The sequence below is a fragment of the Photinus pyralis genome, unplaced genomic scaffold, assembly GCF_008802855.1.
Source record: "Photinus pyralis isolate 1611_PpyrPB1 unplaced genomic scaffold, Ppyr1.3 Ppyr1.4_LG4, whole genome shotgun sequence".
NCBI classification, from domain to species: domain Eukaryota; kingdom Metazoa; phylum Arthropoda; class Insecta; order Coleoptera; family Lampyridae; genus Photinus; species Photinus pyralis.
In genome coordinates, this window is record NW_022170511.1 from 2,655,366 (window position 1) to 2,674,481 (window position 19,116).

General features: G+C 38.2%; 4 protein-coding genes across 4 annotated transcripts; 2 read left to right on the forward strand and 2 right to left on the reverse strand.

The window, feature by feature from the left end:
- Positions 1-3,604: 3,604 nt before the first annotated feature.
- Positions 3,605-10,058, reverse strand: LOC116167710 (chromatin-remodeling complex ATPase chain Iswi-like). Its single transcript, XM_031483198.1, is given in 9 exon segments — positions 3,605-4,521; positions 4,585-4,821; positions 4,913-5,147; positions 5,201-5,442; positions 5,496-6,269; positions 9,120-9,475; positions 9,478-9,500; positions 9,553-9,779; positions 9,867-10,058. Coding segments are annotated over 9 exon segments (3,063 nt in total). The 5' UTR covers positions 9,921-10,058; the 3' UTR covers positions 3,605-3,606.
- Positions 10,059-11,217: 1,159 nt separating this feature from the next.
- LOC116167712 (caltractin-like) lies at positions 11,218-12,132 on the forward strand. The gene is made up of 2 exons (XM_031483200.1): positions 11,218-11,456; positions 11,509-12,132. Exons 1-2 carry the CDS (start codon positions 11,454-11,456, stop codon positions 12,031-12,033), a joined length of 528 nt encoding a protein of 175 aa, XP_031339060.1. The 5' UTR covers positions 11,218-11,453; the 3' UTR covers positions 12,034-12,132.
- Positions 12,133-12,996: 864 nt separating this feature from the next.
- Positions 12,997-14,121, reverse strand: LOC116167711 (ribose-5-phosphate isomerase). Its single transcript, XM_031483199.1, has one exon. The coding sequence runs from the start codon at positions 14,054-14,056 to the stop codon at positions 13,247-13,249; it is 810 nt and encodes a 269-aa protein (XP_031339059.1). The 5' UTR covers positions 14,057-14,121; the 3' UTR covers positions 12,997-13,246.
- A 2,672-nt stretch (positions 14,122-16,793) lies between these two features.
- LOC116169837 (leucine-rich repeat-containing protein 15-like) lies at positions 16,794-18,794 on the forward strand. The gene is made up of 2 exons (XM_031486016.1): positions 16,794-16,885; positions 17,572-18,794. Exon 2 carries the CDS (start codon positions 17,573-17,575, stop codon positions 18,671-18,673), a length of 1,101 nt encoding a protein of 366 aa, XP_031341876.1. The 5' UTR covers positions 16,794-16,885; position 17,572; the 3' UTR covers positions 18,674-18,794.
- The last annotated feature ends 322 nt before the right edge of the window (positions 18,795-19,116 follow it).

A 19,116-nucleotide genomic window follows, 5' to 3' on the forward strand; every position in this document is an offset into this window, starting at 1 on the left:
CGACAGATTTCAAATGTATCATATTAGTTTATTTTTTGATTTGCACGATAATTACTAACCTAAATGTAATGCTATTTGGTATGGTTGGAAAGCATTTTTTCAGAGCTTTCCGACGACGTATCACACATGGGGGGGTCACTATTTAAGATTTAAAAGTTGGGGTGGCTGGGGCGCAGGGGGTTGGAGGGGGTGCGTCGCCAACTATGTCATTGTGATTCCCTCTCCGAATTACCGAAACGGATTTTGATTTTTTTAAATATCTCGTTTATTTACTAAGATATGGGGGGCGGTAAGTTTTCAAATTGTCACCCTGTATAATATAAACATTGCTCGATCCCTATACTTGTAATGTTGCTCAAGTTTAAGTCATATGTGACGTCACCAACGGACCCGGCTGTCAGAATTGACAGTTATAATTTGCTAAGTTGTGAACGTATTTGCATGGACGCCAGGACGCCGATGTGCAATATTAGACTGTAACAACAGCCGTGTTTGCACAAAAATCACTAACCCGGAAGTCATTTACCATAACTTCCCTAAAACCGATGGATTAATACGCAAGGAATGGATATGGTGCTGTAAGCGAGACTAATGGACAGTGTTTCTAATTTAAATGCCTGCCTACAACACCCATTTGAACGTATTTTATGGTAATCCTAAAGGTCGATTCTCATTAGAGCAGCACCGAGTGGCGCGGCGCAGAGCGGCGCGTCGTTAGCAGCAAATTGTAGAGGGGTATTCCCACTTAAGCACCATTTGGAAGCGTGACGAAGCAGCGTTTCTGTTTGTGTTCAATTTAAGGGAGAATGTATTCTTACACGCTCGAAGAAGAGCCATCATCGTCATCATCACCAGATGATTTCATAATATTTATAGCGGCACTATGCCATGTACACGACGAAAAAAGAAGAAAAAGAAAGCGGACGAGTACAATCAATTTTTCTATTCTTTGCCCGTCCATAGCGAATCCACTAACACACGCAAGCTCAACACAGAAGACAAACAAATGCTTTTCACAAGCCGCAGCACCACGCTGATCTGCTTCGCTCCTCAATTCCCACTGGTCCGTCTACACGCACAGCGGCGCGTTTCAAAGCAGCGCCGCGTATTCCAATGCTTCCCGACGCGTTTAAAATTTGCTGCGCTGCACCGCGCCGCTCTGCTCTGCCTAGGTGAAAACGGATCTACTTATTTACATGCGAACAATTGAGAGCAGCTTTTCACCGCGCCGCGCTGCTCGATGCTGCTATAATGGGAATCGGCCTTAATCAAAGCATGCGCTGGTACTGGGTCCGCGAGTGACGTCACTACACGCGGCGAAAAAATTCAGTGATCGAGCAATCCTTATATTATATAGTAGTTCAACCATACACTAAGGTTCAACTAACATCGACGTGTGCCTCACCTCATTCCCCTTGATGGCGCGCAATATATAGGAGCCTAGGAAGTCCATGGTTGACGTAGTGGAGAGTGGGCATTAAGAACGTTGCTGAAGACTCTTTCTGGCATTCTCGTGGCACTATATTGAATTCCTGTATGACTCACACGACACAAAAATGCGCTGAAGTCCCTTCGATCTCACAGGAGAACTTTATAATTTTTAAAAATTCGACGTCGAAGTTGGCCATGACAAGCTCATTGTGAACACACAAAGATTACCTTACAATAATTTAATAATAATATAATCTTAGAGGGTTCACAATAATTCAATGTTGCAAAGTCAACTTCGACGTCAAATTTAAAAAAAGACCCGTTATTAGTTACGTTTATCAGAAGCAGTTTAGTACTAAAGATGAAACCTCCCAAGAAAAATAGATTGTTTTAAAACATTCTTCCTAAAAAAATCAACTTTCTAGCTGTATACGGAGTGTTCCAAGTAAAAGTAACTACATGGATTTCGTGGGAAAAAAACTAGACAAAAAAATTCGTTTATTTCATTCGATTGGGTGTAGTCGCTTGTAGCTCCCGATGAAAACTAAACATTTTTAAATATTGTGTCTTTCAACAAACTGAAACAGAGTCGTCGTATACAAACGTCATAAAATTTACTAGTTGCGTCGCATATTTACAGGGTGTTACATATATGTAGGCATATAAAAAAAATTGGGTGATAGAAGGGATCAAAACAAGCACTTTTCCAAATAAATGGAGGGTCCAACGTTTTCGTTTGGGAGCCAACCTCATAAAAGTGGTTATTATGACGTCATATCTCGAATCAGTGCCAATAACTAAATAATATTGGATTAGTTCTAATAAACACCTTTCATTTGATATGCAACTTGCTGGGTCTAATTGAATGCATATGACGTCATAAATCAAAACCTACCACGAGTTGGAACAGCCACCCCATTTTTTTTAAAGTCGTAATGGTCCTCTTCAAGAAAAAAATGGGTGCAGGGTGTTGCTGTATGTATACACCACATTGCATACAGGGTCTTCTGGTCAGCCAATGGATAATTAATCATTTTCGAGATTCTTTTGTTATTGCCGTCACATTTGTGTGTAAGGTGGGTTGCAGAACTGTCAGGCATTCTCTTGTCTGTATCATTGAATAAAAAAGTATGTTGGAAGAATTGTTCAGAGTTCAAATTTACGCACTGTATGGCTTGAACATATGGTTTGATAGACTCAAAACATTCTCACGTGGTCAAGAAACAGGTCTCGCTTTAATCCCTATTCCTTAAGACCTACCTTTTGGGTCTTACAGAACGGCACCATTGTATATATACAATGACGGCTCTCTTCGATTCCTTTTGCGTTATTGCTAAGCATCCTCCTCTTGTTCTTCTGCAGGAAATTTATTGAAGCAGTATCCTACGCAGGAACGGCACCTGCACCCTGTTTATAACGATCGCATTTGTAGCAACGCCTTTCTCTCCTTGTCCGGCCACCGAACATGAGAACGTGAATAAATGGCAGCAGTCAGGGAACGCGTCCGCTAAAAGACATAATCCCTAACATCCGGAAATGGTTACACCACAATCATGTCCCTGGACGGGCGGCATTCCACAACATCTCCTCGCGCAAAGGATTTGAACGTCATTGGAGGCATATCGCCGTTTGAATGATCATTGCCCACCGAAACCATGGCTCACTGTACTTTCGCTTGTCGGGAATACAATGTCTGTGCTCCTTTATTGGCGAGTATCGCCCTTTATGCTTATTCTGGTGTATATAAGTGTACTCTTTCAAAATACGTATACTGCCCCCTATAGCTAACAGTACACAGTGTACAAATCTAAGCCTCAATTCACATGGCTAGTTAACTGTTTATAACTTCAAGACAATTATTGTTATTGATTATTTACTTGTGACACTGGTTTTACTTTAATTTCGGGAAAATCCTAAAAAAACAGATCTGTAACCTCAATCATAAATGGTCGCAAATGCAGTGTTTTAAACTAAAAGAGTAAAACATTTAAAATAAGACAATCTTTATTTAAAAAATAATTAAACTGTGCAAGTAAATAAGAGAATCGCCTACCTGATATATACTCCTAATTAAAATAAATACATGGACATACACATACAGCTCATACAAGCACTGTTTAAGTATCAATGTTTAAAAAAAAGCTACAAATGACACTAATAACGGAAAAAACTACCTCATTTTTTCTTTTTTTTTTTTTCTACATTTCCAATGCTATTGTCGTTTTTGCGTTTTTGTCCAGTCTTGTTGAGAGGTTGTGTAGGCAAACCTGGCATGGTAACAGCTTTGGGTAACTTTTTCTTACGTTCCGCCTTCTCCTTCTCTTCCAATTCTTGATTTTCTCTCTCAATTAAAGTGATGAGAGTATTACACCTTCTTTGCAACTCCATGGCGGTGCGAGATTTCAAGAACCAATCGAATCGAAATTGCGGTGACGCCCGAATTGCCGCTCGTAACTCTTCGTACACGTTTTCCCTATCGAAACCAAGTTTATGCAGCATGCAAACGAGAAATCGATCCTCCTCTTCCATGTAGTTTTTCCCTTTGTTAGTGCCGTAGGCGATTCGCAGTTGATGAAATGGCGCTCTGTATCGCGCCATTTTTGCGTCCAGCGCCCTCTTGATGCTCGCGCGACGCTGTATCTTCGCCTCGCCGCGTTCAATCTGCGCCATAATCCGATCAATGTCCGTCAATTCGTGACAACGCTCCCAAAACACCGCCGAATACTCCATCACCTCTTCGGGCGTCTTCCCTTCCACTTCCTTCGCGATATTCTCGATATCGTCGCGCCCATATTTTTCGTTGGCCTTAATAAATTGGTTAAAATCCCGTTTCGTCCAATTAGTAAAGCCCTGCGTTAGCAGATTCTCCTTCTCTTGCTGCTCGTCTTCCGTGAGAGGCTCGGAGTCGTCGATTTTTCTTTGCTCTTCCTTTTGCTGTTTGCTCGCCTCGGGACCTAGCTCGGAGTTTTTCGGAACTTTATAACCTAACGTTTTTCGGAAATAGTAGATTTCCTGATCTAAAAGTTCGAATAGGCGCGGCGGGAAAAACTGGAAGTCCTGCACAATTGGTTGCTTCGGAGGTCTAGGAGCCTACACAGGAATAATCAATTTTATATTAAAAAATGATTTTAAAATTTTTTTTTATCTACTGACCTTTGGTGCTTTTGGTTCCGACACTCTGAGAGCTTCTCGGAAATATGCGTCGACCGCGTAATTGGCTTTACGCTCACGTTTTGGAGGTTCGATCCAATGACCGATACCCGTAGTCTTCTGTTTTTCTCGGTAATCCTCCCCCTCGAATTTATACACAGATTCGCTGGGAGTGTCGACTGTAAAATTACGCAAAGATGATTCGCCTAACGCTTCGAATTTCTGATTAAGCTCTGCAGTCTATAAAAGGAAAATATGGGTGTAAGAAGAGGAAATTAAAAAGATTTAAGGCAGAAATAATAGAAAAACGGGAGCGGGAAGAGGGAAGTACCTTTGCTTCTCCTTTTTGTAATATTGTATCAATATCTTCGTCGGTAATTTCGGAATCTTTGGAGGCAAAAACGTGATTTGCACCATGTCGGATCATATTCAACATTTCGTCTTTATTTAAAGTGGTCGATTTATTATCAGCTAATCGTCCCTGCTGTATAACTAATTTATCTAATCTTAACTTAACTTCGGCGCGTTCGACTATCTTCTCCTCGACAGTGTTTTCAGTTATAAATCTAGATATGTGATTCGTTAAAATAACAATACAAATCAATGCAAACGGAATTACCTAAACACGCGAACTTGCTTGGTTTGGCCAATTCTGTGCGCGCGATCCATAGCTTGAAGATCCATCTGTGGATTCCAGTCGGAATCGTAAATGATTACAACGTCCGCCGTTGCCAAATTTATACCGAGACCGCCCGCCCTAGTTGACAACATGAAAACGAATTTCGCACTATTGTCTTCGTTGAATTCATTGATTTGGCGTTGTCGATCTTCATGATTCGTTTGCCCATCCAATCGACAGTACTGAAAACAAGTACAGTTAACATCTGACAGCAATCCGCATCCTTAACGCTTACATTATATTGCCGCCATAGACAATAATCTTCTAATATATCTAACATCCTAGTCATCTGCGAGAATATAAGGACACGAGAACCTTGCTCCCTTAACTTTGGCAGTAGTTTATCAAGTATAACCAATTTTCCACAGTTATACACCAGATGTTCGTCGGTCGTGTACGGCGGACCGGGTTCCGCGCCGTCAAAAAGATAAGGATGATTGGTACATTTGCGAAGCTGCATAAGAATGTTTTGCAGCCTCATCTTTTCGATTTTTCCCGCGCCATTCACGATATCGATATCTTTCATAAGCACCTTAGTGTACCATTCTCGCTGCATTTTACTAAGCCCAACGTAGACTTTCACTTCTTTCTTCGGCTTAAGTCGCTTCTCCACTTCGGACTTTAATCTTCTCAACAGGAAAGGTTTGAGTACGGCGTGTAGCCGTTCCACCAAAGCGTTATCACCCAGGCACAGGTTTGTGTTAAACCATGCGTCGAAGTCGTCCGCCGAATTAAATACGTCGGGAAGTAAGAAATTTAAAAGTGACCAAAGCTCGTGGAGATTATTTTGCAACGGCGTTCCAGTGAGTAGTAGGCGGTTTGTGGTCTTAAATTCGCGGAGAATTTCGGAAAGTTTCGATTTTTCGTTTTTGATTCTGTGCGCTTCGTCGACAACCATATATCTCCAATTGAATTTTTTAAATACGGATTTTTCTCTTATTATCATTTCGTATGATGTTATGCATACATCCCATTCTCCTGGCATCATTACATCTCTTATAAATACGCTCTGTAATAAAAAGATTTAAAACTATCTGGGACGATCTGGGACGCTTATTTTTGCGTCAATAGTATATTACGTCACAAGGTTGTAATAATGCGTATTACGGGTGAGTAGAAAAATTGCGCACGATGCGAAGCAAAAGAGTGGTCTAGAGGTCAATCAATCATAAACGATTTTCATTATTTACAGATTTCCAGTTTTAAATATATTTTGATTAGTTTTGAGTAGTGAAGTGAAGTATAGAATGGAAATGTTTTGACTTCTATGCGTTTCATGTAACCATATACTTAATCGCAGAATTTCTGATGCCCTGGCAGTAAAGTTAAAGAGAAAATCACTGGTGAAAACAGAATGGAGTTTTTGACGAGCGAAAAATTTCCTAAAGTTTGATGTACCACTTTTTATATTAATTTATATTATATTATAATATATTGCATTATCAAAATATTTGTATTGCAAACATCTAGGTATCCATGCCGAACAAAAGATGGTAGGATTGTTTAAAACGACAATTTTTTGATTATCTCATAAGAATTCCCAGATAACCAAAAAATTGTTGTTTTAAACAATCCTGCCATCTCTTGTTCGCATTGGAAACCTAGATGCCTACAATAAAAATATTTTAATGTATAAAGTGCAATAATGCAAATATTTAATATAAATATAACGAGAAATATAACAAGTGATACATCAAAATTTAGGAAATAGGTTGGTCCGTATGAAGGAATTTAGTTTAGGATCGTATTAAAAGAAAACCAATAAAAACTATGCATCGCGATGGATTACATAAAAAAGTACTCTAAGTAAGATTTTTCTAAAATCAATTATCTTTAATAAGAAAGTTATGGGGCATGAAAGAAATTGACTAAATTCAAGAAATGCAGGGCCAAACGATTAGGATATAGCTGAATTCTGTTTGCACTAGTGAGTTTCTTTTTAAAATTGAGCTTCAACCTAGCTCCATTTTTGTCTATCTCTTAAAATAAAGGATGTTTTCATAAGAGTGTCCACTTTGGACCACCCTGTACTGTCAGAATACCCGGCCCATTATTCAGAGGAGAGTGAGGATGACGATTCAAGTTTCACAGTACGACTCATTTGGCCACAAGTCAGCCTGAAATGTGCCTTAAAAACTAAGAATTTAACTTTTTAAAAAAATCATATAGAGGTGGTTTTGGTTTCAAATGTCTCAAAGATACAGTGTAGATTAAACGGGCCATGTTGATTCAGCAAGATCTACTTACCCACTATGAATGTTTTGTTGTAAAACTTTTGATTTTGACATTTTTGTGGCACATCATTACTTATTTATCTTTTTTTGTTATCTCATTTAAGCTCATTTAACTAAATTTATCATTTTCAGTTTTTCGGTAATTTCTTAGTTATTTTCAGATTTTTTAAAATTTCGAGATTTTTAGTCAAAAAAAGGGACAACTGCAAATCTTTAAAAACAGGTGCGATACACAATAGGGACAATGTTTTTTTTTTAATTTTGTTTGTACTCATTTATGAATGTTCGATTCGTTACGAATTTTTTATATCCAGTTTTAAATTTTTTCAAATTTAATTTTCTTAACTTCTCATTTCCTGAAATGTTGTATACATACCTGATTTATACTTGTTTCTCCCTCAAAGCAAACTAAATTTTTTCCATTGCTCTCAGAAACTGGTGGGGATGATTAAATAAAATAATTGCAGTGTCCAAACTAAATTAAACGCGGCCTTTCATAATAAGCGACCTCTGGACTACTTTATCAATGGTGGGCATTTATAATTTCTCTCAAATATCTTAACAAAATACGAAAGTTGGAATGTGCCCATAAGATAAACAGTTTTTATTTCAAATTCATACATTTTGTAATCCCCTATTCGTCTCTCCTTGCAAAAGAAATGAAGATATTAAAATAACAAAACAAATAAGTTTGCTTTAAAAATTTCAAAATAATTTCGACAATACATGCATCCACTTTTTTAAAAAGCTGTTCAAAATTTTGTTTACCCCTATACTTATAACGTGATAAAGAAGCAGTAATTTTTCTGAAATGACTAAAATGCACCAATATCATTTTTGTAGGGTAAATGGTATGAAAACAACCTGACCTGAAACCAATTAAGCATGCTAAATGACATGAAAATGCCCTGAAACGCTGGGTTACGTTTAAAGTATTTATTTATAATTAAAATATCAACATAATCCACTAAAGCAGAACCTCTTCTAAAAGTAAATAAGCGCCAATTAAATGACAACAGCTCTCATCTAGAAAAAATTTGCAATTATGATTTGGACGCTGCAAACATCAAATGTAACATCAAAATTAAATTTCAAAAACGAGTCAAAAACGTCTAAATTTAGGTATAGGACATATATATATACAATGTTGCGTAAGGTCTAAAAATTAAAGAATAGATAGGGTCTCCCTCGGGGTATCCTATCTACAATTTAGCAGGTGGGTGTACCAGAAGGAATATTTTAGACGAAGTCCTCCGTAGACTGTAAAATTTTGAAAATTTTCCTTTTTGGGAAATAGACAACTGGCATTCGTCGTGACACCCTCTGTATGTACATTGATACATGAAACCATTTTTGTTAAATGTTGCTTGCACTGTTTTTAATGCAAAAGTTCAAAAGTAAAAACTGACAGCAAATGTCAATGGCCACAATTTAAAACTTTTCAAATTGAATACATAGCAAGACAGTTCATAACACCCTGTATATTCTTGGATTTGGCACCAGGGCGAATTGCTTTTGTTTAAATGTCATTATAGCTCAATAAAGCAGGCACCTATAAATTACAAGAACACAGTTTCGACTTGCTATCAATTGTAAATGGTAACATTTGATCAGTGTTTACTTACCCTGGCCTCTTGGTCACCAATTAAACACACAGCTCTAATACTCGGACACCACTTCTTAAATTCGTTCATCCAATTAGCCAAAGTAGACTTGGGCACAACGACGATATGAGGTCCAGGCACACTTTTATAATGTTTCATGAAACCCAAGAGCGAAATAGTCTGAAGGGTTTTACCCAAACCCATCTCGTCTGCTAGAATACCATTAATACCGTTCTCGTACAAGGAGATCATCCAATTGAGTCCACGCACTTGATAATCTCGCATTTCCCCATTTTTGATGTAGTGAGGATTCGATTCGAAGCGCACCGTCGGTTTGGTCTTGGCATTCGATTCGGCGAGCAGCTCCTCGTCCTCTCCTGTTCAGTTTTACGATGGCGATGACTTTAAATTGAATTAGTCAGTACAAAGCGATTTAAAGGCTTGGTGAACATACTCGCCTGGCTCCAACTGTTCACCAGCATCAGCCTTCTCCTTCAATTTTTTCGGTCGTCCACTTTTAGGCTTGTTCGCAGTTTTGGAAGGTTGCGATATCATAAAGTGCGAAAAAATCTCTGTTTGCTTAAGTAAGTAGTCGAATCGCTTACTTCGGTCATTCTCCAATTTGGTCTCGAAGTCTTCACCTTTCCCTCGAGAAGATAATGTGTCCGAAGATGAGGCATTCTGGAAGTGGGAATTTAAATTGACCAGAACATCATGTCATAGAAAAACCGTTATAGTCAGTCAGACAATAGTGATTGAATTATTTACCGAATTCTCGCCGGTGTCAACAGTTGTATCTGAAGGTTGTTCTGGCTTTGACATTTTTGGTATACACAAGAAACGATTTTCACATTAGAATTTAGAAACACGAAGACAATTAACGTATAATATGGACAGTTCGCGGGAAAGAAACGATAATGGAAATGGATTGGATGGTCAACAACACCAACACATGCAAAGCTTAAAATAAAAGTTACTAAACAAAACAAACGAAAAGTGCGGTGTTGTCAAATTTCGACTATATACATGACGAATCGGTGAACACTGGCGCAGTGATAAGTGATAACTGTCAATGCGATCTTTTGTCTCAGGTGATACTGAATGTTACTCAGTAGTTAAATCCTAATAAAACAGATTCGTGTGATTTTCTCCAATTTTCCCCTATCTGTTTCGTGCATCCCGTGAAAGTGAATGAATGATTACCCAATGGAAAACGGATCATCATACGCATCTACTTCGCATGCCGTTTTTTGTAAACTCGGAAGTAATTTATGTAAAAAAATCATTGTTAGTAAAAATGTAGTTATACAACAAAAAGGATGAATCTGTAGATCCAATACAAACGGAGTAATAGCTTGCTGAACGTTGGATCTTATTTGTCAAATTCGTCACATAAATAAGGAAGCGAAGGCAATCGTACGGGGATTGAAACGTTTCTCCCAGTAGGCCGAAATTTACTCATTAACTCACATTACAGCAACTTTTCACCCACACAAAGAAAGGTCTGTTGCATTTGCTTTTGAAGCCGATTATGAAATAGAATACAGAAGATTGAAGAAGTGAATACAGATTATGTGTCAAAGATTCCCATTATCCTCAACAATGGATAACTGTGCATTTATGCAATCATAAATACAGAACCCCAGTATTTCAAATTCAACTCTCTTTCCTCAATTTACCTACATTAAATATGTTAATTAAAATATCAAAGTGCTATCGGCTTCAATTTGAAGCCTTCAAATTTGCTACACGTTTTTTTAAGTAACTACAAAATACTACAAAAATCCAGTTAAAAAATATAAACATCAAACAGATCAAAGTAGGCCTAGGAAACTTTGCACGTTTACTGAATTTTTCATTCTGAAAAACTTTTTTGAATAACATTTGTGGGTACCTATCTCGTCCCGAAAGAGCACTTTACTGGTATGCGAAAAACGTTTCTTGGAAATTTTAAAAACACCCTTAATTTTTTGATACTAAAATTATGTAGCAAATTAGTTTTCACCCATCTCAGAAACTGAATGTTTAATTTCAAAATTTTTTTGTATTTTAAAGGGACGACCAAACAATTGGGGCACACACTCTATATACTTAAAATTTGGGTAAACTCGGCAACGTTGTATCGAATTTGACATTACCTTGTTGGGCGTCTTTTCCATTTCCCTTTAATTTTGAAATTTTTTTTTCTTAAAAAATCAAAATGTAAAAGGTTCATCTACAATAACTGGAATGTAGCTGTATCGTATCTAGTGTACTGTGTAACATCACTTATCGCCCCTCTATTGATCATCAATTAACCAATTTGTTGCTATGATACCTTGTGTTTAGAATTTCATTGATTATAAAATTCAAATAATGGTGAGTAATTTTATCATTTCAAAACATACCTATAAACTCAAATCTTTTGTAGGCAGCATCTCAAGGTGCGACTAAGAAAACTAGTGCCACAGGCTTAAACCGCAACAAAAAGACAGGACCAAAATTCGAACTGTCAGACGAACAGAAGACCGACATTCGCGAAGCCTTCGACTTATTCGACACCGAGGGTGCTGGTAAAATCGACACAAAAGAGCTTAAGGTGGCCATACGTGCACTCGGCTTCGAGCCCAAGAAGGAAGAAATTAAAAAGATGATCGCCGACATCGACCCTGACGGTACTGGGAAGCTTTCGTTCGAAGAGTTTCTACAGTTAATGTCCGTGAAAATGGCGGAGAAAGATTCAAAGGAGGAGATATTGAAAGCCTTTCGTCTTTTCGATGATGATGATACTGGAAAAATCAGTTTTAAGAATTTGAAACGCGTCGCCAAAGAGTTGGGGGAGAATTTAACGGACGAGGAGTTGCAGGAGATGATCGATGAGGCTGACCGGGATGGGGACGGTGAAATTAGTCAGGATGAATTTTTACGAATTATGAAGAAGACCAGTCTATATTAATTAATGTTTTTTGATCATTTGCAATGTGCACATTTCTATACTTATTCTTATGCTTTCATTTTGTAGGTGTTTTATGAATAAATGTTTTATTTTTCTATATCTATGTACTACATATGCATGGGTACTTGATGCATGAGTAGTAATTTTGGCATCTATCTGTGAAAGCAAAGCACGTTCCTCTATATTTTCACTCATAAGTATAAAGCTTTTACATGTTCCTACTTGATGAGGTAGAACTTGGCATGTTTTTATCGATTTAAAAACATCTTGTATTCGGTTTGTTAAAAAATATAAACATTTTTTTAAGCAACCTTTTTAAAAAAGTCCAAATTTTGCTAGATTATACTACACCACCTACATGAGGGGGAATCATGCTCTCAATCAAATAATATTACCCCCAATATTTTCAAACCCATTCACCATTGGAAGTGCCTATTTAAAAATGCTCTTAACATTAACTTTGAAGCTAATTCTACTATACACCATAATGCAATTAATTGAATGTATGAATTCCGCCCGCGCTTCTATCTGGGGGTTTAGATTTCAGCACTGAGACCATAATTATTTTAAACACCAGACATGTTTAAATTAACCAGTCATATTTAGTAACAATAATAACCAAATTCATGAAATAAAAATACAATTAATGGTCCGAGGATCTTGCTGAGGTCCAAAATTAGGGAGGAATATCTAAGGGACTTCCTCAAGTCTTAAAAACTGACGTTTCTTCCCTACTTTTTATTCCATAATCACAATAATCTTGTGAAAGCACTTCACGTAAAGCTATGTCTTGGGCCTCTTCCAATACAACTTGGAATGTTAAAACAATTTCAATTCCAAGTGTCTGAATAGAGATACAAAATCAATTGATCTCACCCCGGTAACTTCGGCGGGATGAGAATACATATAACATTTTGGTGGGGTGATATATCACGAGTAAATAAAGGATTTCAAGTGCCAAAATTTCGAAATTTAAAACGAACACTCTGTATAATTTTACACTTGATACATGATGTTTTGTGTAACTGAAACAAGGTTTCTTTTAAATCTAGTTACTGTAGTCCTACCTCATTCACACTTAACGCAATGTTGTGGCAATTTTATCTTTCACAATTAACAAACAATGTAAAGCCAACATTTATTCACCTAAAAACCATTTAAGACTTAATTAATTGTATAAAATGCTTATTGTAAAAGTGTAATAGCAAAAGTATTAATGACCGTCCTTTGCAGTTTGTTCTTTGATGGTTCCGTCTGCTTGCCCGAAGTAAACGATTTTGGCCATTTGCAGGAAGAGTCCGGTTTCAACGACACCCGGAATCATCCGTATTGCCGTATTTACCTCTTTCCAATCGTCCAATTGCTTAAAATTAACCCAGTCCAAGATAAAATTCCCATTATCCGTAATGACCGGACCGGCTTTGGCGACTGCCATTCGTAAATTGACCTCCCCACCAAAGGTATTACGGATTTTGTTCCGAACGGGGACGTAACTCATAGGTACGACCTCAATTGGAATACCTTTTTTATACTGGTCTCCTAACTTTGTGGAATTTTTTGTGTAATCTGCTATGATCACTAATCCGTTTGCACAACTGGCAATAATCTTCTCTTCCAATAGGCAGGCCCCTCCGCCTTTTATTATGTTGAGATTGGCGTCCACCTCATCCGCACCGTCTATGCAAACATCGAGTATTGGATGTGTATCCAAACTGCCTAGTTTTAACCCGTGTTTAACAATTAGCTGTTTGGCTTGGAATGAAGTTGGAATACAAACCACCTCCAGATTCTCTTTGGCAACCCTCTCCGCCAATCTTTCGACTGCATAAACTATGGTAGAGCCGGAACCTATTCCCAATACAAAATTATTTTCAACATGTTTATTGATTGCCTTATGAGCTGCTGTTTGTTTAGCAGCTTCTAACGGCGAAAGCATATTTGAAAACCTTTTGATTGAGATTGAGGTTAGAATATTACAAATACTTTTTTGCATTTGAAAATCCCACGTGGCAGTCGTGAACATGTTGTTGAGAGGAGTCAGAACGATATGTCTGCAGTACTCAACTTTTTTGTTGCGGAGTGAGAATTCATTGAGAAGTAGACATAGGGATTTGTGTGTATTGTTTTCCCTATGTCTACTTTTAAATGACAAAAACCTTCTGAAGGACGCTTAATTTTATGCAATGTTATTTTGGTTGCATAAAATTAGGCGTCTTTCAGAAGGAGATTTTGTCATTTAAAAGTACACAAAACCTTATAAATGTGTCGGGGGATGATCCCCCCTTGCGTATTAAAGGGAACATCACAACCACCCGCTCAACTGAGTACACTCTCAAAGAAATTGGTGGGAACATCACTGGTCTTTTCTTCTTAAGACACTTGAAAGACTGTGCGATAGATACATAGTGGATACGGCTTTAACACGGCCGTTTCCACTGCACCCTAATCATTAATCAACACGCATACTCCCCAGGAAGATCTACAGAGTCAGCCCTGCAGTGCGTCGTATAGGGCGGATGAAAGATCGCCGGATTATAAACAGTCCACACGGGTAGTATCATAGATATAGAAGGGGCTTTTGACAAAACAACCTTAGAAACAAGGAACCATGGTTTTACGCCATCACGGTGTAAAAAAAATCGTACGAGGGTGGGTTGCGGCAACTGTTGAATCTCAGTGTAGTGCACATCAGCGTTGGCGACCAAATACTAAGGTGCACAGTAGTGAGAGAATGCCCCAAAGGTGTGGTGCCATCACCACTTCTTAACTGTAAACGGGCCCCTCTGTCGCCCCAATGACAATAGATACTATACGCTGGGGTATGGGGATGGTACATCCATACTAACAACCGGAAAATTAGAGGGGCCTCTTTGCAGACTGACGCTAATTAATAAATAATTAATGTGGCAGGCAGATCCTCATTTGTTGTAGGTAGTTACTTGGGTTGCATAAAATTAGGCGTCTTTCAGGAGACCTTTTATCAGGTAAAAGTAGACAAAGGAAATTCCTATAGGAAATCCCTATGTCTACTTCTACATGAATATCACTGTGTATAATATGCTTATTACGGTAACCTATACGGAGGTTCTTCACTGCGCAGGTATGATGACTAACACCTCTGTTTGAAGCACTGTGCTATGGGGTTTCTCACAGATCCGCCCGTGTTCAAAGCTGTCTCGAACCTTCCACTTGTTCCAATAATTTAGCCGTATGATGGAAACCTTCCGAGCCTCTGCCTCCACAGCTAAGTATAAAGGCGTTCGTCCCAGAAGTGCCTTCATGGTCAAAGTTGACGTGAATTTCATTGCTTCAGTCGGTTGACCTGCGCATGGCAGGCCACCATATAAGTGCATCGTACAGTATTATTGGCCTTATCACTAGAGTGTAAAACCAATATACCAGTGAAGACGTGAAGAGTTCAACTCCATGCACAGGCAAAAGTCCTTCTACATGCCCATAGACATGCAGTGACTTTCTTAGCTTATTGGCTCAATGCGCCCTTTTTAGGTTAGGCGGAAGTCTATGATGATTCCCAAATATTTCACTGGCTTGGTAAACCCAGTTTTTTTGCCCCGAAAAAAAATTGTCTCAGATCGACCCGGAAAATTTTTCTTATAGAACGTGGCCTGTAGAATCCATAATTTCAAACAGTTCCAAGATTGGGCTACTAGTTCAAAAGTTACAACGTCTCATCACGTCTTCTTCACGATCACTTTATGTCAAATCCACTGCTCGTTTTCCATCTAATTCACATCTCCCTTATACTTCCTTCGTGCAGATATCGAGTGTATTTGTTCCCCAGTCAAGCTCATTGTTTAAAACCTCTCTTTTTCCTTTTATCTCTCTTTCAAATAATCTCCTTCACGTTTTTTTACGCTTCCTGCAAGTTTTGTCTTCGTTTCCATCATCCACACGTTCAAGTTTTTTTCTCACATTTTTTAAACCATCTTCCTTCTTTACACCTTTATATGCACTCCTTGCGCGATTTACACCTCTGTCACTCTATTGTTCGTTCCCCTCACTTGATTAACATTTCGCTCATCCGCATTCTTTGCGTCTCCACGTCTCCTTGGCATAGAATTAATAACATCCCTTAAATTTGAGGAGTTGGAAGAACGAAAGTAGCTCAGTTGAAGATGGTACTAGGAATGTAGTGGCAATCATCAGGTCATTATTATGAGAGCGGTGAAAACCAGCATACTGACCTGTCCCCTTTTGAGATATACCTATGTATTACAATTGTATTATTTTACATCGCAATAAATGATATCATTATTATTCAAATTTACAAAGCTTTAAACATATCTGCACGTAAATACCTTTGGGAAAAGGAAGATGATTTTAGGAATGCTTTAAAATGCCTCTCCCGTGATCTTGGATTTTTTAAGACACGAATCTCTCAGGGAGTGGGGTTAAGCCAAGGGGTTCAATAGGCTCCAAGGGAACCAAACTAGGATACCCCCTTTAAGGGTAAATAATAACCTTAGTTTCTACCTAATTAACCTGCATATTATGTTTCATTTTACAAATCAACCGAATGTTTCTATAATGCGCTATCAGAGGGGTAGAATTGTAGATATACAAAATGCAGCCAACAGATTCTTTTGTACAAAGGTGATTGAATCACGAATCCTTTGTTTTGAATAAATTGGGCTTACCACATTTCTTCTGTGACTAAAATATGTAGTTTCATCATTGGTATTTTGCTATAAGCGCGTGGTTAAACGCAATTGTAACATCGGAAAAATGAACGGAAGTGATATTAGCATTATTCATTATTTCTTTAAACCGAACAATAGTGAAATTAATATTATTTTCTCATTCGGCGTTTCGGTGTCTACCAAATAACCAGGTGAGCAATTTACAATTAAATAGCAATATTTTGTAAATGTGACAATTTACCTTGCTACATCAATTTGGCTGCCGATAAACGCAATGATCCGCAATTGTAGTGAATTGTGAATTGACGTGATTCGGTTTTATCCAATTTGCAAATTAAAATCACATGTTACCCATGCTAAAACCCATAGATAGAGAAACAAACACAACTTCACATTTTCTTAACTTGTATGTTTATTCGATGCCACAACTTCTTCACTCGTTATTTTTTCCTAAACCCCCCCTTACAATAAAAAAAAGTGTACAGTAGGTATTGAATGAAATACTGTTTGAAAAAGTAGTTCCAAACTTCCAAAAAGGATATTTCTATAATTTTTTGCCCGAGTCCGAGCAAACATTGACCAGATTCTCCATTTACAAGTATTGATTCAATCAAAGTCCGAAATTACCAATGGAAATAAATAACCTTCAAAGTAACAATAGGAGCAGTTAATTTCGAAATGGAAAAACATTTTTGAATAATGCATCTTTTCGTACCAGTTTTGTATCCATACGGTGCATAAACTATCGCCAAATAGAGCATCAGTACATTGGTTTAACTCTCATATACGTTTCCACTGATTTACGTACCCAATAATACAAAAAGACACCCTAATACGACCAAACCATTATGTTTACCCACATACTTTGTTTTTCTAGGATGCAGTTCAAATGGATCCCTTTAGTCATATGCAGCATAGCATTAGCTAATTCGCAAGACATAAAGAGTGTCTGCACCTTCGCGCACGATAAGCTCACCTACCTTTGTTCAGGAATCAAGGGCACATTTCCATCAATGTTTTACGGCGCATACAACATCAAATGTGCAGGATGCGAGATTCCAGTGTTTCGATCGGGAACGTTTCCTACGTCCGCCGATGTCCCTTCGTTCAATCTGTCAAGCAGCGGCATCCAAAATATTACAAGCAACGCCTTTAGCATGCTGACCAAACTGCGCTATCTCTACTTACAGAACAACAATATCTCTGGAATCGAACCGGGAGCGTTCAGAGGCTTAACACAAATAAACGAGTTAAATCTGGAGCACAACGCGTTAACACACATAACTCCAGGAGTTTTTGATGGATTGAAAGCCCTTGCTGTACACTTAAGCCACAATAACATTGTGGAAATTCCTGGAGGCGCATTTGAACAGGTTGATCAAATAACAACATTTAATTTGTCATTCAGTAACATTGCAATATTGCACAAGGATTCGCTTAAAGGACTCTCGACTATGGAAATTTTAGACCTGCAGTTCAACAAAATATGCTACATACCGTTGGGGATGTTTCAATATAATGATCTGCTGAAAGGCTTGGACTTGAAAGGGAATAAGCTGCGTAACTTTTTGCCTGGAACCTTTTCAGGCCTGAAACGATTATTAACGATAAATCTCGCCAACAACGAATTTTCCGAAATGGACCCGTCGCTTTTGCTACCCATGGCATCAATCTACTATTTGGATATATCTAGAAATAATCTGTTTTATTTAGACGCCCAGGCTCTACGCCAAGCCGCTCCTACGCTGAAAGTGATAATACTAAAGGATAACATATGGGATTGCGCGGTGCTAACGAATTTGGTTAAGTTCTTTAAAACCGTTGGTATTGACACATTCGGAACGGGGGAGGGGTGGTATGACGTCACTAATATCAATGGAATAATGTGTTCGATGGGCCATGTGAACTATGCAATGCCGTTTGACCTTTATATAAAGAAAGTCAAAGCTGACAGTGAGAAAAGCGTTAATTATTGTTAATTTACATATATAGCATATAACACCACAGAAGATGCTTTCGAAAGGCGAGAGGGCGCTTTCTTCTATTTTCTGAGCAATGTCTTTTTTTAAACTTTCAAATAAAAATAAGAACGCAGCCTTATTTATTGCAAAATGTTGCCTCTAGCTTTTTTAAAACGTCAGATCGATAACCTCTGCGCTGTGGCGAAGGTAGGGGCTATTAAAATCAGTTGTTTGCAATTGGTCGCCCCTCGAGTCGTGTCCGTGCTTCCCCACGCAACATAGTGTGCGTTTGCATCACAGTCCACCGTAATCTATCAACTCAACTAACTCCCTGGTAGGTGGAGCCTCTTTTGAGTCGTATGGAGGATAGGTTGAGCAGACCACCAATTGCCTGCTCCGTCACCTCTGCCACCTTTTAGCTGAAGTTTTAGAGCTACGAAATCCCCGAAACATCAGAAATA